The sequence below is a fragment of the Bos taurus genome, chromosome 4 (genome assembly GCF_002263795.3).
Source record: "Bos taurus isolate L1 Dominette 01449 registration number 42190680 breed Hereford chromosome 4, ARS-UCD2.0, whole genome shotgun sequence".
Classification (NCBI taxonomy): Eukaryota; Metazoa; Chordata; class Mammalia; order Artiodactyla; family Bovidae; genus Bos; species Bos taurus.
This window is the reverse complement of record NC_037331.1, coordinates 62,876,332-62,896,437: the sequence shown is the minus strand read 5'-3', so window position 1 is coordinate 62,896,437 and position 20,106 is coordinate 62,876,332. Positions and strand designations below refer to the sequence as shown.

The window sequence follows — 20,106 nt, the reverse complement described above, 5'->3', positions numbered from 1 at the left end:
TCCCCTGTCCATGGGATTCTCCAGCAAGAATACTGGAGCAGGTTGCCATTTCCTTCTCCAGGGGATCTTCCTGACCGAGGGACCCAACCCCATCTCCTGCATTGGCAGGCGATTCTTTAGCACTGAGCCACCAGGGAAGTCCCATCCAATATAGTTACACATTCTCATTTCTTCATTCTGGCCTCTGGAGAAATGCTTTCTTATTTGAGGGCCTTTTTTTCTGACCCCTCACCTCTGAAGTACACAGCCTGTCATTCTGTTCCCTTGTCCTGCTTCGTTTTCTCCATAGCCTCATCAGTGTCCCTTTTATCTCGCACATCTTTGTTTCCTGAAGGTCTCCCTACTAGAATGTCAGCTCTGGAGGCTGTGGACTCTCCCAGTCACGCTATATCCCAGGGCCTGGGCCACTGCTGGCCCCTCCAGCGCTGGTCCCCTCCAGAGCATACCTGTTGGATGACTAAGTATATGCCGTGTTTAATTTATTTAAATTTAATTTTTTGGTTCAATTAAATTGAATTAATTAGTTTTTAATTAATTCAATTAGTTGTCTTTAATCTTTTGATTTAGTAATTTGAAGATAAAACTCATTCTCTTCCTCAAGGATAAGTTATGTATTTTCCTTTCCACTCTAAACTCTGCTTTTTCTATATTGACAGCTTGCCATATTCATGGCTCACGTTACTCCATGTATCAAGTCAGATGGTGGGGAAATTGTACCAATACACAGACAAAGCTGAAAAGCTATCTCCAATGAACCAACTAAAATCATAGTAAAATAAGCAATAATAACTGGAAAATAAAATGTGTGCTTTAGAGAAGTGGTTTTAAAAATAAGTATTACTGCTCATGGGCTTCCCCAGTGGCTCAGTGCTAAAGAATCTACCTGCAATGTAGGAGATGCAGGGGATGCGAGTTCAGTCCCTCCCTGGAACAAGAAAAGATCTCCTGGAAGAGGTCATGACAACTCATGCCTGTATTCTTGCCTGGAGAGTCCCATGGACAGAAGAGCCTGGCAGGCTGCAGGGTTGCAAAGAGTCAGACACGACTGAAGTGACTGAGCACGGCACACAGTGTGTTACTGCTTATTCTTGGTGACATAATAATGATTGGTTTTGGAATGTAAATTAAAATTCAGTATGTTGGTATTTTACAATTTACTTAAAACATATGATGGAAGAAAGACTAGCTAAGGGTGTTAAACTTTACAGTTTCATAGAGCAAGAGAAAAGTGGCAAAGGATTTCCCATAATATGCATAGGATGGGCTGCTTTTCTGTTGGTGGTGCCCAGCCATATTGCTGCACCTACTTTGGAGGGCACTGGAATGGCATCATTGAAGGAGGTTCCTTTTGTGGGCTGTCAGATCCCAAGGGTCTAATGTAGGAAGATCGAATTGTCTCAGTGAGAGAATTGTATAACAAAACTTTTTGGAGGCTCATTCAGGGGCGCACGTACGGTCTGAAGAACCAGGAGGGTTAGAATGATCTCTGGGGGTTTATGGCAATGGAGTTAGGTTGAAACAGACCTTTGCCTCTTCTGAACTAACTCATGACTGCCCTGCATCCACTCATGTTGCAACATGTGAGGTGCTTCTGCCGTGTTTGTGCTCTGGCCCCTCTCCCTCTTGGACTGGAATCTCTTCCAGGGCAAAGGATGGATCTGATTCATATGTTCTGTTCTCAGCAAAAACCTGGCACAGTGCCTGGCCCACCACAGGGGCTCAACAATATCTGTTAAACAAACTCACGCATTTTCAGTCAGATAGGTTTGAATTTGTGGAGCCAACATTTAGCCTGCAGAAAAACCCAAGTTTGTGGCCACGATGTCACATTTTCTAAAGGCCGTTTGTCTTCTGTTGACATTTTTGTCTTATTTTAGATGTTAAAGCTTCAGAGAAGCTGTCTTAAGATGAAATCCTTAAGAGAAACCAGTGGCGAAGGGAAATAATCATGGCCAATCATTTCTTTTTTAAAATGAAGCATGCGTCGTGAGTCCTTTTAGCAACAAGTTTATGTTAATGGTGTTTTATGGGTGACCAGTCACTTTTATTTCTTCATAACACCTTAATCAGAAATGGATTATATGCAAAATTGGCATTCACTGATTGTTTCATGAGTTTGAAAGTGGAAGCCAGTGAATTACAATTACATTCTAAACCAATGAAATAAATCTGTGGCTTCTCCAGTTCTTTCTGACATCTGCATGTGGCCCTTGGGGAAGACTTGGTGACGACGAGAACAGGCTGTTAATGGCCCTGGTGAATGAGTCAGACCATCCCCAGCTCACATGCTTGCTTTCGGATGAGGGATGCTGTCTGAGACTCACTTTCTCCGTTTTGTGAATTTCCATCTGGCCAGAGGGCTCCTGTCCCCTTGTTGCTCTGCCTGACATTCCTCGGGCTAACTGGACACCCTCTGCCCTCAGCACCAGAGTGAATATAGTCCAGGAGCAAGGATGTTTCCAGCACCTGATACATCAGACAGCCTTCACCGTTATCCGCAGGCAGGACGGCAGGAACGAGCTCTAACGCCTGCTATCCCAGGGGTCCCTTTGAAAGCCTCTGTGATTGCTGGTGGTCAAGGTCAATTGTACAGATGTCTTTAAAAGTGTCTCACTAGTGACCAGAAAGTTACTTTGTCAAGATGACAGATGGGCTGTGAGCAGTTCCTCTGCCCTGCCTGTTCCCTGTGATGTCAGCTCCATTTACTTGTCAAGGTTAGGTATTTTTGTAGCTCCCCCAGCATGTGGACTTTCATGGGCAACCTGTGGAAAATCTTCTGTTCTCTGCTGTGAAAAATCAGCTCGGTGGCTTGCTGTTGACCCACAGGAATGAGGGGCAAATGCGGACCTGGTGAGTCCCACTCACTGTGGTCAGAAGATGCAGGCAGAGATACCTGCTGAAAGAGGGTGACAGCCCTCCAAAGCTGGTCTTGAGAAGTGGTTTGTCACCACCAAACACCCTGGCAGGACACGGCCGGGGCCTAAGACATTCATTCACTCAGTTTCCATGTTTTGGATGTGTTCACTCTCCATTGCCCAGACAATCATCTATGTGTACAATTAAAAGGGTCCCTTGAGTTTGCGGTTTCTTTAGGTAGCCAGGGAGCCCAGCTTGTTATATTGTGGCGAGTAAGAAAGGGGGCTGCTGAAATACTATCTCCGGGGAGCCTTCCTTAACACCATATCAAGAGCTTTCCCATGGAAGTGACTCGGATTTTCTTGTTGTCTTTAACTCCTGAACCCTCACACCTTGCTTCCTCCAGTGCCCCTGCTGGCCTAGGCAGCACCTGGTCCCAAGACTGAGAAGCCTGGCTAATGCCTCTGATGATGCCCTCTGATGAAGATCCCACTGGTCGTTGGGGTTGGACGCCCCATCTTCTTGCTAGTTCAAAAGAACTCACCAAAAAGGCATAAAAATATTCTTAGAATCTCACTCCCCTCCTTTTTTTGTGTGTTTTAGGAGAGGTAGTCAGAGAAAAAGCTCATTTATTACTTGTCATGTGCTGAAGGGTGCCCGTAATATAAAATAGTCAAAGATACTGGGAAAGGCAACTGGGCCACTTGTGCACAAGACTGTGTCCTTTGCAGCCTCTGTTCCCCTTATACCTGGGAAGCGATGAGTTCTTCCCATAGTGGCAGTCTGTGGATGCTTTCTCTGCAGCCCCAACTTCATCCTGCATCCCAGCTGTTTGAATCCCTTTTGATTTTGAGGAGAAAAAGGTAAACTCAGGAATTGTTGCTGTCGTTCAGTCTCCAAGTCATGTCCGACTCTTTGCGACCCCATGGACTGCAGCACGCCAGGCCTCCTTGTCTCTCACCATCTCCCAGAGTTTGCCCAAGTTCATGTCCATTAAATAGGTGATGCCATCCAGCCATCTCATCCTCTAATGCCCCCCTCTGCTTCTGCCTTCAATCTTTCTCAGCATCAGGATCTTTTCTAGTGAATCAGCTCTTGACATCAGGTGGCCAAAGTATTGAAACTTCAGCTTCAGCATCAGTCTTTCCAATGAATATTCAGGGTTTATTTCCTTTAAGATTGACTGGTTTGGTCTCCTTTCTGCCCAAGGGACTTTCAGGAGTCTTCTCCGGCACCATTTTTCTAAAGCTTCAATTCTTTGGCCCTCTGCCTTCTTTATGGTCCAACTCTCACATCTGTACGTGACTACCGGAAAGACCATAGCTTTGACTAGACAGACCTTTGTCAGCAAAGTGATGTCTTTCCTTTTTAATACACTATCTAAAATTTGACATAGATTTATCATTTGACTTGGGAATGTGAACCACATAAAGGATGCTGACAATCACTCCTTTAAGGTCACATGCCTGGCTCCTGTTCTCTGGTAGAAGAGGATGCAGTCAGTCCACCCTCTGATTTTCCAGTCTGCTTTTAGGAGCCTGAGTGGTGTCCCAGAGCTGCATCTGTGACAGGGTGCCCTGCACTCAGTCACTGGCTGCTTTGTGCTCAGTCCATTCCAGTTACATTAATGTGGTGCTGCCAGCAGATCCCTTGCTTATACGATGTACAGTCTAATAAAAACCAGGCAGTGCTACTTTCTTTGGGCTACTATTTTTATTTGGTGGTTATTTCTTTTGTCTTCTGCCTTCTCTAATGCTTTGGTTCTATTTCAAAATATGATTAAACAGAATGAGAAGCTGTTTGACACTGCCCTGTTTTAACTCAGAGCTGTACTTGAGTGGCTGGGACAGTCTAATGGCCTGTTTCTCTTTGTTCTGAGAGGTCCTTGAAAAGGTGCCCCCCCCACCCCACAAAAAAGCCAGACCTAACTCTTTAAACAGCTTAGGACCCCCAAACAATCCCCCCAACAAACTAAAGCCCATTAAAATAGAATTGAAATGTTAGGTAAGTTAAATGTAAAAAGGGCCTCCTTATTAATCCCCCGCTGCTTCTGCTGGCACGTGTCATATTTTCAAGGTACAGTATCAGGAGAATACTGTCATTTCGTGATGTATTAGGGCCATATATCATCAGAACATCGTCCTGGTAGAGGATATGGGCACTAAAAGACACGATTCTGGCCAGACAGAACAACAGGGGGTCTTACTTCTTTTCTCCAGCCCCTTGCACCCCCTATGCCTTTTTCTTTAATCTCCCTCTGTTTTGTGTTGCAGAGAAGTGAATTTCTTCATGGGATATGACTTGTTGCAAAATAATCGGGGGGCCCCAGTGGACTTCATAAAGTCTTTTAAATGGCTGGGCTTCAAGGGCAGCTTTGTTCAGAGTTTGAGCCGTTAGCTGGGCCGGGGAAGGCCGCCTTTGCCAGGGTCCAGGTCTCTGGGGTAAAGGCTTGCTGAGCCTAGACTAGAGGCAGAAAGAATAACACTCCCAGATGGAGTGCAATGAATGGTGAGATGTTTTGCAAGATGCTTTCACATTAAGTCTCCAAAACTATATTCTTGCAAGATGCTTTCACGTAAAGACTCCAAAAGTATGGCTATGGGATGCTGCCAGCCTCCTGGGAGAGGAACACTCTGTCCCTGTGCTCCCAAATCACGAAAGAAACCAGAGGACTTGGAGGATTTTGGTCCAGGCTCTGGTCTGACTTGCAAATGACAGGACACTGAGAGACTGACACTTGTTTTGAGTTTTTAAGTCAGAGACTTAATCTATTTTTTCTAAAAGGCACTATTTTTACTCTTGTGTTCCAAACAGAATCATAAACTAAGGTTTGTAATGGTCTTAAAATGGGGAAGTGCTTAACGATGGCACGCATTTAAATGTGTTGGCTGCAAGGAAGAGATGGCTCATCTTAACCTCTAAACCAGGCAAGCTGGTATAGCGATGAAATCACCGACTCTGATTTCAGCGAGACCTGGGTTTGACTCTCTGCTGCAGCTATGTAGAGCTGGGTGAGCCTTTTAACCTCTCTGAATATACACAACTACATATAAAATGGATAACTAAGGAGAACCTATTGTATAGCAGAGGGAACTCTACTCAGTGCTCTGTGGTGAACTAATTGGGAAGGAAATTGAAAATAGTGGATATATGTATACGGATGACTGATTCACTTTGCTGTACAGCCAGAAACTAACACAACATTGTAAAGTAACTGCATTCCAATAAGAACTAATAAAAAATAACCTCTCTGAGCCCCAGCTTTACCCATAAAATATGGGTAAATCAGTGCATTCTTTAGGTTTGTTGTGAGGGTTAAAAAGGACATAATACACAAAGCATGTTCAGCACAATCTAGCAAATAATAGATTTTCTATAAATGTCAGGCGCTATTATTCTTAATAGTTCAGCAACCTGCCTGGAAAACTATTACTGCCACTTCATAGAATTTTGTTAGAGATAGGTCAGCTCTGGCTTTTGATAGTGAAGACATTTGCAAAAGTGGTGGGTGTTGGGGCGTTCAGAAAAATCTGGAAATGTTACTTTACATTAACAGCAAGGGCCATTGACACCCCTCACCTCTACTGACCTTGGATGTGTCCAGCCTCTTCTACTGACCTCGCTCAGTTGGGAAAGAGAAATGTTGGGAAACCATTCTCCTGGCTGGGAAGTTTGGTTCATTTTCCCTATTGAACACACTTTCTTCACCTTAAAAATGGTTGTGTTGGTGTGTTTTCAAAGTTCATTGAGCTGAGAAACATGGCCTGCAGCCCTGGAGCCTCGTACTTGTACACTAAGGCTTTGGAGTGGACCGATTTGCCTTTTTTTCCCCCTCCTCTTAGCTCTTTTGGTGCAAGAGTTATGGAGAAGTCAGTTGTACTGTCAGTAACAAAGAACAAGCAAGTCCAAGCTTAATTAAAATAATAAATCATCGATCGAGTTTACTACTGCCATTGGCAACCACTGAGCTATCTCAGTCTCCCTCACCTTCCACTGATTCTTTTCTGAGAGATTAAGAACAGATTTCATCCAGAGGAGTCCGGCTGGAGCAGGTACAAACTTGTGTTGTCTCCTCTCGGAGGCTCATGCTAGCTTGGAGGATTTCCCCAGATTGTATGTTCTGGAGAGGGAATCACTTCACTTTTTCAGTGATCAAAACCAGGTATCAATGATACCTATCCCCCCTGGGTCTTTTCTTTCAGTTTCTGTCTGTAACTCTGCATTCTAGAACTGCAATTTTTGCAGTTAGGTCTGTTTATTTGAGTTTTGACCCATCTCTTCTATGGCATCTTTTTAACAGGGCAGGGGACCTCACATGTCCGACCCAGGTGGCCTGACTTTCCAGAAAATTTCCAGACTCGCTCAACTACATACTAATCTAGTCCTAAACTCTCAACAGTCATGTAGGAGCTAACCTAATTTTAATATGATACACTCGTAAAGTTTAATGCTGTGCCTTAGCAACTAACCTCCCTGGCTGGCCCCTTAATCCCAGTCTGGGAACCGGGTTTTCTTCCCAAGTTCACTGCTAGCTAGTTCTTCGAGGGGCCTGAGACACTTAACTTCATTGTGTGCTATTCCTCCGTCTGCAAATCTTAGGAAACCTGTGAGGATGAATGAAATAATGTCTGCAGAGCTCTTCAGAAGAAAAGTGCTATGTAAACATGAAGTATTATTCTTCTGTTTATGAGACGTTTTATAACATTGCCTAGGAGAAATTGTGACCGGTGTACAAAAGTACCGTAAAATTCCTTGTTGCTTCTTGTGGGGCTGAAATTGGGTTACAATGGGGCACTTCAAGGAAAAGTTGACCTCTTTGACTACATGTGCGTGAAGACTTGGAATGCCAAGGAGAATACATGCGCTCATGTTGGATCACCTTCTTCCTTGGGAAACTTGACAGAAGACATCTGTATCCCTCAAAAAAATTTCCTCTGTGAGCAATTTTAAGACTCTCAAATAGTGAAACACTACTGTTTGTGCACTTCAAACAAGTTCTCTAATAAAGAGAATTTGATTAAGGGTCCAAGTGTCTTATTTGTGCCCACCATCCGTGATGGCTTTTGAGTCAAGGTGGAGTTCTCTTCTGTGATTCTCACTTGGGGCCAGAGGTTACACTGCAGTGCTGTGTGATCCTGCTCAGGTCTGGTGTCTTGTTTCCTCCAGATTTCTGGAGCATAGAAAGGAAGCTTGCTATGTGGTTTCTTACTCCCTCCCACAGCACTGGGTCCAGTGGCACATGGACCATATCTTTGGTTTGGCTACTTTAGAACTGCCATTCTTCTCCTTCTCCAAGTCACTGTCCTAGACATATGTGCCCTGACTGGAGCTGATGACAGAGGGAACGCCTTAGTCAGAATCAGTATGAACCTAGCCCCATAGATATCTGTATTTTAATAGGGGCTCCATCCCTCCCTAAATAAGGCTACAGTGATGAAATGACAGAGCATGTGCACACATGCAGGGTAAGGGCAGGGTAGTCTGGCGGGGACAGACTCCAGACTCCACTGAGAGCAGAGGACACTTACTACCTGTGGGATAAGGCAGCCAGTGGAAAGGGAGTCCTGAAGGCACGGCTTTGTGTGTTCCCCTTCTCACCAGAGAGGCTGACTTGGAAACCAGTGTTTTTGTCTTTTGGTAGTCTGGAGAGTTTCTAATTTAGGAAAGAGAATTCTACCTATTTATCCCCTCTAATGATACTACCTGGCCCATGTACCTTATTGACATATTTTGTTGTTCATTTGGGGCAGAAAAAAATATTACAACTTCACAGCCTTCCTGATTTTCTGAAAAAGGATCTGGCACTTAGAATTTGTGAGTTCGCCAAATGACAGCTGTTTGCCTCCAAGGCAGGCTTTGCTTTCATAGAAGACAAGAATGGAGGGAAAAATCACACACACCATCTTTTAGATGCCACCTTCTAGGTCTGCCACCTTCCTAATATAGCTAATCACAGGGAGGATCAGCAGGCAAGGCACCCAGTATTTTCATTTTCCTTCTTATTTCAAGAAATGTGTGTTGCCATTTCATTGTCTAGAAATACAGCATCTGCCAGTTGACATTTCTCCCGGATTGTTCTATCATATCAGCTGCTGTGTTTTCTTCTCCAGATTTTTATTTCATTATTGTTTTTAAATATAAATGAAAGATCAGGTAATACTTTCCATAGTCCATAATAGGATTGGGACTGGAAGAATCTTAGAAAAAAAAATATCTTCAAGACTTTGGCTTGAAATAAAAAGCATCTCAAAAACTTTTTTTTTCTCATTGAGAAAAGCAAACAGGAAATTCTCACCATGGCGATTTGCTGTCTTCTCTAACCTCCTGTCTCCCCACCCAGCCCAAATCACTGAGAGATGATTTCCCTCCACACCAGACACTGAAAAATGCTCAGGAGGCACTGGCAGGTCTCCTGGCCACATTTCTAAGCCCAGGGTACTCTGTGCTGCCATCTAGTGGCACATCTTAGACACAGCAAGCCAGCTGGGGGAGTCCTGTATGAACTTGGCTGTGGCCAGAGCTGTGGTTTGGCTTGCATCCTTATAGAGCTTTGTTGCCAGCCATGTAATTTTTTTTTCCTTTTTACTCCTTATGCCCCTCTTTAATGTTGTTTGTTGGCACTTCATTTCATGTGCCTCCAGAGGCTGTTTTGAGTTTTGATATATTTGGTCTTTCCAAAAGAAGGCATTAATGCAAACAGATGCCTTTGACAACAGGTAAATGACAGGCTTGCTGACCCTAGAAAGTGGAAAACATGGGGAGACAGAGGCTGAGAATGAGAAATGTGATGAGGTTTATTATCCTTAGGCATGGGCTAGGTTGGGTTTTTAAAAATCTGACATTTTCCTCCAGTGCATTTTTACCACCATTTCTGTGGCGTAGATTTGGGAAGAGGCAAATTCAAGCTGAAATCTTGGGGAAGATTTACTTGGAGATATGAGCCTAGCCATCAGCGATGTGATAGGCACAGATAACTATCCATGTCCAAAATAGTGCATCTTTCTTTGTTATCAGAAAGAAGCTGGTGTTTGTGGACCTTCTCATGGTTGGTGATGACAAAGCACCTTGGAGTTATTCAGCTCTTGTCAGTGCGCTCACTTCACGTTTGTGGAACCACCTGCAAGGCACCAGTCTCCCCTGGGGCCTTGGAGCTGTGATGTTCTTTAGTTCTTGTTAGTATCCCGAATGCCTGGGAAATAGTTGGTGCAGCATTTAAGTGCATGCCTTCAAACAGGTAATGCATCATGTTTGGATCTTCTCAAAGTCATTTTAATGGCTAACCTTTCCAGATAAAACCGAAGATACAAATGCTCACCACACTTTCATTAGCATAAGTGCTAATATAGTGCTTCTCTCCAGTCCCCTGGGAGTTGCAGAGCCTCTCAAGGCGCTCCCAGGGTCTAATTCGAAAATGAATCCAGACTGTCATCTCTTCCCTTTATGAATGAGCAGAATCCCTGAGAGTCCCCGAACTCCACACTCTCCAGCTCACCCATCACCTTTCCCCTAGAGTGAGGTACATGGAGCCTGGGGATGGGTGGGCCCCGCCATCCCAACAGCTCTATTTCTACACGGTCTTGTTGTCTCAGTACCCTGATGGCTTTGCAAGGCCACTGAAGCATGGGAATAATGAGCCTACCCCAACCAATGTTCCATACGATGTTACAGAAAAACTTGAACGAAATTTTGGGCCAAACCAATATTCCAGATCTGCCTTTTGTGGGGCTTGGGCAAGCTGACTAACTCTGGTTCCTTAGCTATAAAATGGGGGTGATGTGGATTTTTTTTGTGAAATAATGCATATGCAACTCTTAGCACAGAGCCTGATGCATAGAAAGTGTTCGGTAAGCATGAATCAGTAACAGAAAACATTTCTTGAATGAAAAAAGGAACTGAATGAGCTGTGATCTTGAGTAAGAGCAGAGCACGCTTGGTGCACGTGTGGTGAGGTGGCCAATGGAAAGGGAGTCTTGAAGGTACGTCTTTGTGTGTGTACCCCTTCTTACCAGAGCAGCTGGCTTGAAGACCAGTGTTTTTGTCCTTTGGCAAAATCAGGGAAAGCAAAGTGAGTGGTCTTAATTAACCTGTGCTTGAATTTACTCTGTAGCTGCTGGACTCAATTAAGGGGATGGAGGAATCAGCCTTTCACCAGTGATTCTCTGAAGTTTTTCTTTGTTTCTTGGAGGGCCTGGGAATCTGAGCTTGTGCTCCGCATCCACGCAACCAGACAACAGGGAAATGATCAGATCTGGCAGCTCTGTACCAACATGACCCTTGGTAGAAAATAAAAACCTCCCAAGTGTTATCAGAAGTGGGGAAAAACTCACTAAACCTACAGCTAAGGTTAAGGTTTGTTCTGTGTGTGTGTGTGTACACAAAAAATTCCAGATGTGAATCTACAAACCATCTGGTTGAAATAACTTTTGTGCTGAACTGTAATTACAAGCTATTTATTATGGATCTTGGATCTATGGTTTTTGACTGCCTGCTGGGTTTCTAATTTAGCAGAGTTCTGACATGTAAGAGTATGTGTCTTCCTGTTGATTAGATCCCAAATTTGGACTTCACATGCACTCTGACTACCCTTAGAATTTTTAATTCCTTGTGTCTAAGGAGTTTTCCTTTTAGAGAGGAGATGTACTTGAGGGTGCCTTTTCCTTAAGGCAGAAGCCAGGTGTGCTGAATGCATAAAGCTGATTTAACAGATGCTCTGAGGTAATGCCTTGGGTGGGGACATCTGGTATCAAAACTATGGTTTTGTGTAACTGCTCTTTGCGAAACTGAGTCAATGTTCATCATGCCGAGCAGCGTATATACCTGATCAATGTTCTTGATTACTTTGGTGGTGGTTAAAGGGCACTATAATTTTTTTAAAAATATACTCCTTTAGTTTGAAAGGTGACCATAACTATGTATTACATTCGTAATTTAAGAAGAAAGTATGAACATAAATCACAGGGTTGAGACTGACAGTGAATCATGATGCCACCTTTATTATGAAACAGAGAGGGCGAGGGAAGGAGCTTTGCCCGGCTCGGAGCCAGGATATCTGGGTTCAGGTTGGAGTCAGCCATTCACTCTGGGACTGTGGACAGCTCCTGAGCCCACCTGGGTCTTGCAGGCAGGAAGAACACTCTTCTCATGGCAGTGGTTCTCAGCCTGGGCTGCACACTGGAATTATCTGGGGAGCCTGGTCCTGAGAGAAATCAGATCTGAGTTTCAGGGGCTGGGAGACAGTGCCAGGCTTTCTGAAGAACTGCACACGGGTTCTGATTAGCAGCCCAGGGTAAGAATCACTGCCTCATAGTGTTTTAAGGAGTTGGTGAGATTCTCTATGAGAACTCTTATCACATAACATATGCCAAAAATGGGGAAAGAAAAGGAGACTGGATTACTCAGCTCAACCACACCTTCTGATCAGACACCAATAATCAGTAAATGAGAAAACTAGAAGTCTGTCTACCAGCCTTGCAGGAATGGGTACAATGGTTGAAGACTGATGCTCACTCTTTCAGTGGCCAGGCAGATCCTGGGATGACCCCGTCACAGTGTTTACCATTGGCCTTGGAAATGATGGTCATTTTCTGTGTGTGGCATCCAGTGGGAATGTTTGAGCAACATTGGTTGGGGTGGGCTCATTATTCCCATGCTTCAGTGGCCTTGCAAAGCCATCAGGGTACTGAGACAACAAGACCGTGTAGAAACGGAGCTGTTGGGATGGCGGGGCCCACCCATCCCCAGGCTCCATGTACCTCACTCTAGGGGAGAGGTGATGGGTGAGTTGGAGAGTGTGGAGTTCTGGGACTTTCAGGGATTCTGCTCATTCATAAAGGGAGGAGATGACAGTCTGGATTCATTTTCGAATTAGACCCTGGGAGCGCCTTGAGAGGCTCTGCAACTCCCAGGGGACTGGAGAGAAGCACTATATTAGCACTTATGCTAATGCAAGTGTGGTGAGCATTTGTATCTTCGGTTTTATCTGGAAAGGTTAGCCGTTAAAATGACTTTGAGAAGATCCAAACATGATGCATTACCTGTTTGTAGAACAAAATGCATGTGAACCAAAAATACTGTGTCACAACAGCAAGATTGAGACTGTAGCAAGTGTCTACTAAATGATAGGTGTATTTAGTAGACACTTGTTTTATCTTAGCACTGATTTAGAGCTGCAATTTGGTGCATAGGCTGAACTTGGACTCCCAGTCCCCAACATACCATCCCTCCCCACCTACTCTCTCACTCTCTCTCTCACACACACACACACACACACACTCAAACTCTTATAGACACTCCTTACATCTCTCCTTGGTGCTAGAATAGAACTGGAGAGATCTTCTTTAGTCTCTTGGCTTTGAAGACCACTGGGTACACTTGTGAATCTTCCCAAGGTCTTTGTCAGGGCTGAGTCTCCTGCACATGTCTCCTGCACATGTTCCAAGAGTGTTCATCTCGAGGTAAGAGAGCCGGTCAGTTGCTCCTCTCTAATCAGGTGATGAACATGGTCATTCCAGCCTTGACTCAGGGTAGGAGGTGGGCCTTGTGTACGTTTGTGAGCTCAATTTTGAAATCCACCTCTACCACTGCAAAGTTACATGATCTTCAAAAAGTAATAGAGCTACTTGGAACAGCAATCTTCCTGTGCATAAATGAGAGAGTGATGATATTTATCTCCCAGGAGTTTAATAAGAATGATTACTCACCTAGCACTTAGTAGACATTTTTCCAGTCCCAGTCTTGTGGAAGTGTTGTGACATAGTATTTTTGGTTTATGTACATCTTGTTCTGCAAACAGGTAATGCATCATGTTTGGATCTTAAAGTCATTTTAACAGCTAACCTTTCTGGATAAAAACAAGATGCAAATACTCACTACACTTTCATTAGCATAAGTGCTAATATAGTACAGCTGTCCCACAGCTATAAAACACTGACGCCTGTGTCTCTGCTTGGCATGGGGAATATTATTTTTTCTCTTACTGAGCCGATTCAATACTCAACTTTGTCATTATTTGAGTTGGAACTTTAGATTGCTGCATTTTAATGCACTCTACTATTAAGGATAGTTGGACGGCCGTGTGCAAATATTTTTGTTCTCACAATGCAGTCCTGGCCCAGGTAGCCCAATGGGCAAAATATGATTTACACAAATATTATCATTTCTATAGTGTGTACCAGAAAGAAATGGTAGAGCAAAAGAAAGCTTCTGTCTCTCAGAGTTTGGTTATCTATTAAATTGGCTGGTCAAGAAGGGACTTTCCATCCTGTTCATCTGCCTCCAATCTCAATCTGTTCCTGGATGGGTATAGCCGCTCCAGAAAGAGCAAAATCTCGTTGGCTATCACAGAGTTGTCTCGTGAAGATGAAGGCAAGATAGGAAGAGGGAAGCTGGGAAACGCTCAACTGTGTGCTAGGATTCTGGGGATTCTGTTTGAAGCTGATTTCAAATGTGTCTTTTTTTTTTTTTTTTTGCCTAGAACAAGGAAGTGACCTGTAAGAGAGAGAAGTGCCCAGTGTTGTCCAGAGACTGTGCCTTGGCCATCAAGCAGAGGGGAGCCTGTTGCGAGCGGTGCAAAGGTGATTTATGTCTTGGCTGCCTTTTTTTGGCTGTTCCTGCAGGCGTTTTTATTTCTCTTCCTCTCACCTTTCTATTCATTCAGCTTTTGGCTGGGATGCAAGGGGGTGTCAAGAGGGAAGCGAGTGAGTGTTGGGGGGCTGGTGGTAAGGAGGAATCTCCTAGTGGGGGATGAAAGCATAGAGAGCATCTGCATCGTTGGCTTATTTTCTGAGGCAAATTGTTAAAATGTCCTGGAAGAGATGTAAACACGATGCCCCTGCATGTTGATACACACACACACAAACCTGTTTTGTCAAGAAGTTTCAGCACTCAGTTTTTCCAGGCTCTAGCTTGCCCTGCCTACCTCTGCCAGAGGAGTCTTTAAGACCATTTTGTATCATTTTGGCCCCTATTAAAGTTTTTTCTTCTGAATTAAACTGAAGTCCTTCCCTTTGTCTTTGAAACATCCTTAAATATTCTTATTCCACCCCACCCCCACCCTCCGCTCCATCTCCTGTGACTCTCCAGCATGCCCATCTCTCTAGAACCTGTTCTTCCAGCCTTGTTTCTGCCTTCACTCAGGTCTTTCCTCCCAACCTGCCCAGATGCTGCCAGTGCTCAAGGTGCCCCAGCCCCTCATCCATCACATCATAGCTAAGTTTCCATGGCATCAGAAGGCTACACAGACATTTCAGTGACGTGCTTTTTCTCCTTCATTGTCTCGTTTGTGTTCGGTAGATTGTCAGCTCCTCAGGACAAGAACCAGGGGACCTCTGAAAGAGATCTTGATCTGGTGATGATGCCTAGTGTATGTAGTGTGGTCCTGCAGACATCAAAATGAGCACAGTGCTTCAGGATGTGGCTCTGGAGTCACACTGCCAAGTCTGATCCAACAGTCCTGGGTTGCAAAGAGATTTCTCACCCCAAAGATGCATCCTGGGTTGTAGAATGTTCCCCAAAAGTTCAAATCCACTAGGAACCCCAGAATGTGACCTTAATTGGAAATAGGATCTTTGGAGATATAATTAGTTAAGGTCGTGCCGGATTAGGGGTGGCTCCAGATATATTATGCCTGGTGTCTTTATACGAAGAGAAAACAGAGACACACAGAGGAGGTGGCCATGTAATGAGAGAAGCAGGTATGAATGCCTGGGCTGTGTTGCTGAGATTCACATTATTCACTTGCTCTGGGGAGAGAAGCTTAGCATCTGTCTTTTTGAAAAGCTCTTGGGGGATTTAATATGCAGCCTGGGTGGGGACCTCTGAAAGAGATCTTGATTGGGTGATTTCTGCCCTCACAGAAGAGAATGCAATTTTGGAGCAGCAAGAAAGGGTCCTCTTCTGTAGAGCTCTCAAAAGCAGTTCTTTAGAAACCAGGTAAACTAAAGCACCATTTCTAGTGACAACCCCCAAGTCTCTATACTCAATTGAGTTTGAACTTTTCAGCACACACTGTTATATGAAGTCCACATGTCAAGAATTAATGCCCAATTGTTTGTGAGTGACTATAATTATAAGAGTAAACTATAATGTTTAAGGCTATAAATAAATGCATGAGGCAGAGGTTGGAGTTGTGTTGCCACAAGTCAAGGAATGTCTCTGGCTACCAAGAGTTGGGAAAAGCCCAGAGGGGTTCATCCCCAGAATCTTCAGATGGAGCATGGTCCTGCCAACACCTTCATTGGAACTTCTAGTCTCTGAAACTGTGAGAGAATACATTTCTGTTGTCTTAAGCTCCCAAGCTTGTGATAATTTGTCACAGCAGCCCGAGAAACTAATACCTCAAGGTTTCCACTTGAGCAAGTAGAGACGTGGAGCCTCTCTCTGCTGCATTCCCTCACCTGTTAAACGAAGATAGCAATTGTGTTGGAGAGGTAGCTAATGGTAAGAAACAAAGTGTTAAGCACAGTGCCTGGCATGTAAGCATTTCTCAGTATAAATATAGTGGGTACTCTATAAATACCTTGGACTTGACTATAACAATGTGTTTTCTGAAGCCTTTTGGAATAGGAGTAATCAGTCATTTACTTCTCACCTCTTTCCTATGGAGTTGGGAGTCAGATGTTTTACTCACATGACTTTGGAGAGCTATGGATGCAAGACTTGAAATAGTAATTTCTTAGGAATCTCCCAAGCTGATGGTCAGATAAAGTAGACACAATTAAGAATACATTGCTGAATTAATGTGTGTCTGATTTACTGTTGATTCCAGTACTCTTGCCTGCAAAATCCCATGGTCGGAGGGGCATGGTGGGCTGCAGTCCATGGGGTCGCTAGGAGTTGGACACGACTGAGCGACTTCACTTTCACTTTTCACTTTCATGCATTGGAGAAGGAAATGGCAACCCACTCCAGTGTTCTTGCTTGGAGAATCCCAGGGACAGAGGAGTCTGGTGGGCTGCCGTCTATGGATGGTCGCACAGAGTCGGACACGACTGAAGCGACTTAGCAGCAGCAGCAGCAGCACCTTAAAGAACCTCTTCCATTTCATTCTCTATCTTTTAACTGCTAATTTGCCAGCTTCATCTTGCAAGGCAGCCTCGGCAGTGAGAGATAATTGTATGCTACAGGGTGGAAGCAGAATGTGTGAAGGGACCATGCCCAAGGCTTTCAGTTTGTCTCTTGTTATCATGGGACAGGGGGCACCTTGGGTTGCTCTAGTGTGTAATCTCCTTTCCTTTTTGTCCTGCTGTTTCCTTTATCATCATTCTTTCTTCCCATCATCCTGATCTTCTAAGGGAGAGGGATAATTTTCCTGAGTATTCATTATTCTCTAGATAAGCCTGCTCAAATGGAACTGGACCCAAGCATAGACCATTGAATTCAGTGTCCTGAGTTCTCCATTTTTAAAAATTAATTTATGTGGCTGTGCCAGGTCTTAGTTGTGGCATGAAGAGTCTCTTTTTAGTTGCAGCATGTGGGGTCTACGTCTCTGACCCGGGATTAAACCCAGGGCACAGAGTCTTAGCCACAGGGAAGTCCCCCGAGTTCTCATTCTGACAGTAAAGTCAAGGCCTTCTGGGGAGGTCAAAATCCTCAGCCTGCCTCAAGATGGACCTTCCTGATAGAAACTCCTGAGTACATCTGACCTGTCAGGCTCTAGAGGGGGATCTTAAAGATGCCTCCTTTATTTTCTCAATTTCTACTCCATAATACAATGTTTGTCTCCTGGGTTTTAAGAAACACAGTTATATTTGCTCTTAGCTACTGGTTTATTTCTATTTTTCTGATTAGAATAGTTACATATGATCACTGAAGAAGCTTTTAAAAATTGGCTAAAATGTGGAAAAACAGAAAATAAATTACTCATAATCTTCCCACCCAGAAGTAATAAATGATTGTTGATATTTGATATATTTTTCCTGTATTTTTTTCCCATGTAAAAGTGTTTACCTAGTTGATATCTTGGGCATCCCTGGAGGCTCAGTGGGTAAAGGTGGATTCTTTACCCACTGAAGGTGGATTCTTCAATTAGACATAGGAAATGCAAGTTCGATCCTTAGGTCAGGAAAGATCCCTTGGAGGAGGGCATGGCAACCCACTCCAGTATTCTTGTCTGGGGAATCCCATGGACAGAGGAGACTGATGGGCTATATATAGTCCACGGGGTCACAAAGAGTTGGATACAACTGAAGAGACTAAGCACACACACAGTTGGTATCTTACCATCGAATTGTATTATTTCTGTTTTATTTTCTTTTCCCACTTAACATCAGGGGAGGAGGGAATAAAAAGTATTTTCTATAAAACTGAATCTTCTAAGAAATAACAATTGTTATCAATTTATTGTCTTTCCCAGACCTTTTCCAGTTTATTACATATACAAACATTTATATATATATATGTGATCTTGTATGTGTGGTTTTATTTTATATGTTGTTCAGTCAGTTATGTCCAACCATTTGTGACCCCATGGACTGCAGCACGCCAGGTTTCCCTGTCCTTCGTTATCTCCTGGAGTCTGCTCAAACTCATGTCCATTGAGTCAGTGATGCTTCAATCTTTCCCAGCATCAAAGCTTTTCCAATGAGTCAGTTCTTTCAGATCAGATGGCCAAGGTATTGGAGATTCAGATTCAGGATCAGTCCTTCCAACGAATATTCAGGATTAATTTCCTTTAGGATTGACTGGTTTGATTTCCTTGCTGTCCAAGGGACTCTCAAGAGTCTTCTCCAATACCACAGTTCAAAAGCATCAGTTCTTCAGTGTTCAGCTTTCTTTGCAGTCTGACTCTCACATCCATACATGACTACTGGAAAAACCATAGCTTTGACTATACAGGCCTTTGTTGGCAAAGTAGCACCTCTGCTTTTTAATACGCTGTCTAGGTATGTCATAGCTTTCCTTCTAAGGAACAAGAGTCTTTTAATTTCATGGTTGCAGTCAACGTCCACAGCGATTTTGGAGCCACAGTGATTTTGAAGAAAATAAACTGTTTCAATTGTTTCCCCATCTATTTGCCATGAAGTGATGGGACCGGATGCCATGATTTTCATTTTTTGAATGTTCAGTTTTAAGCCAGCTTTTTTACTCTCCTCTTTGACCTTCATCAAGAGGCTCTTTAGTTCCTCTTCGCTTTCTGCCACAAGGATGGTGTCATCTGCATATCTGAGGTTATTGATATTTCTCCCGGCAATCTTGACTCCAGTTTGTGCTTCATCCAGCCCTGGATTTCACATTATGTACTATGCATATAAGTTAAATATGCAGGGTGACGATATACAGCCTTGATGTACTCCTTTCCCAACCAGTCCATTGTTTATATACAAATCTAACTGTTGCTTCTTGACCTGCATACAGATTTCTCAGGAGGCAGGTAAGGTGGGTCTTGTATTCTCATCTCTTGAAGAATTTTCTACAGTTTATTGTAATCCACACAAAGGCTTTAGCGTAGCCAATGAAGCAGAGGTAAATGTTTTTCTGGAATTCTCTTGCTTTTTCTATGATCCAACAGATGTTGGCAATTTCATCTCTGGTTCTTCTTCTGCCTTTTCTAAATCCAGCTTGTACATCTGGAAGTTCTTGGTTCACATACTGTTGGAGCCTAGCTTTGGAGGATTTTGAGCATAAATTTTTACATAAATGAAATTAAATAGTACTTATTCATTTGCTATTTGCTTTGTAAAAATATCTCTACAGCTGTTTTTGCTTTAAAATCTTGCCCATATAGCCACATTGCCCCTACACTGCCCATGTAACCAATTATTTACTTGAGAATGCTACATGCACACTCTTGTCCCAAGTTTTTCCTGTTCTAGATTTTTCCCATATTATAATGGGAATTTTTCTCTCCCTTTCTGTGGTTTTGTGAGAAATGGTATCAAGCTCCTTTTAAAGAACCTAGCTGAGGGCCAGACATTACTTTTATGTTTTTCAATGATATGTAGAAAGCACTGACAATTGTCAACAAATCAAGACTTGAATGATGCTATTTTTGCAAATCTTAACCCAGGGTGATGAACTGCAATTACAGGATCAACTGAATTTAGAATATAGGCTAGATGAAAAAGAGCGGCTATTTTCAGTTCAGTTCAGTTCAGTCATTCAGTTGTGTCCGACTCTTTGCGACCCCATGCATTGCAGCACGCCAGGCCTCCCTGTCCATCACCAACTCCTGGAGTTCACTCAAATTCACGTCCATCGAGTCAGTGACGCCATCCAGCCATCTCATCCTCTGTCGTCCCCTTCTCCTCCTGC

The 20,106-nt window shown here is 43.6% G+C and overlaps 1 protein-coding gene across 2 annotated transcripts in view; it reads left to right on the top strand.

The window, feature by feature from the left end:
* BMPER (BMP binding endothelial regulator) overlaps positions 1 to 20,106 on the top strand; it is a 252,730-nt gene that overhangs the window by 20,573 nt on the left and 212,051 nt on the right. For both annotated transcript variants that reach the window (XM_059885635.1, NM_001077997.1), the window contains 1 exon segment: positions 14,330 to 14,429. In XM_059885635.1, coding sequence (XP_059741618.1) covers positions 14,330 to 14,429 — 100 coding nt within the window.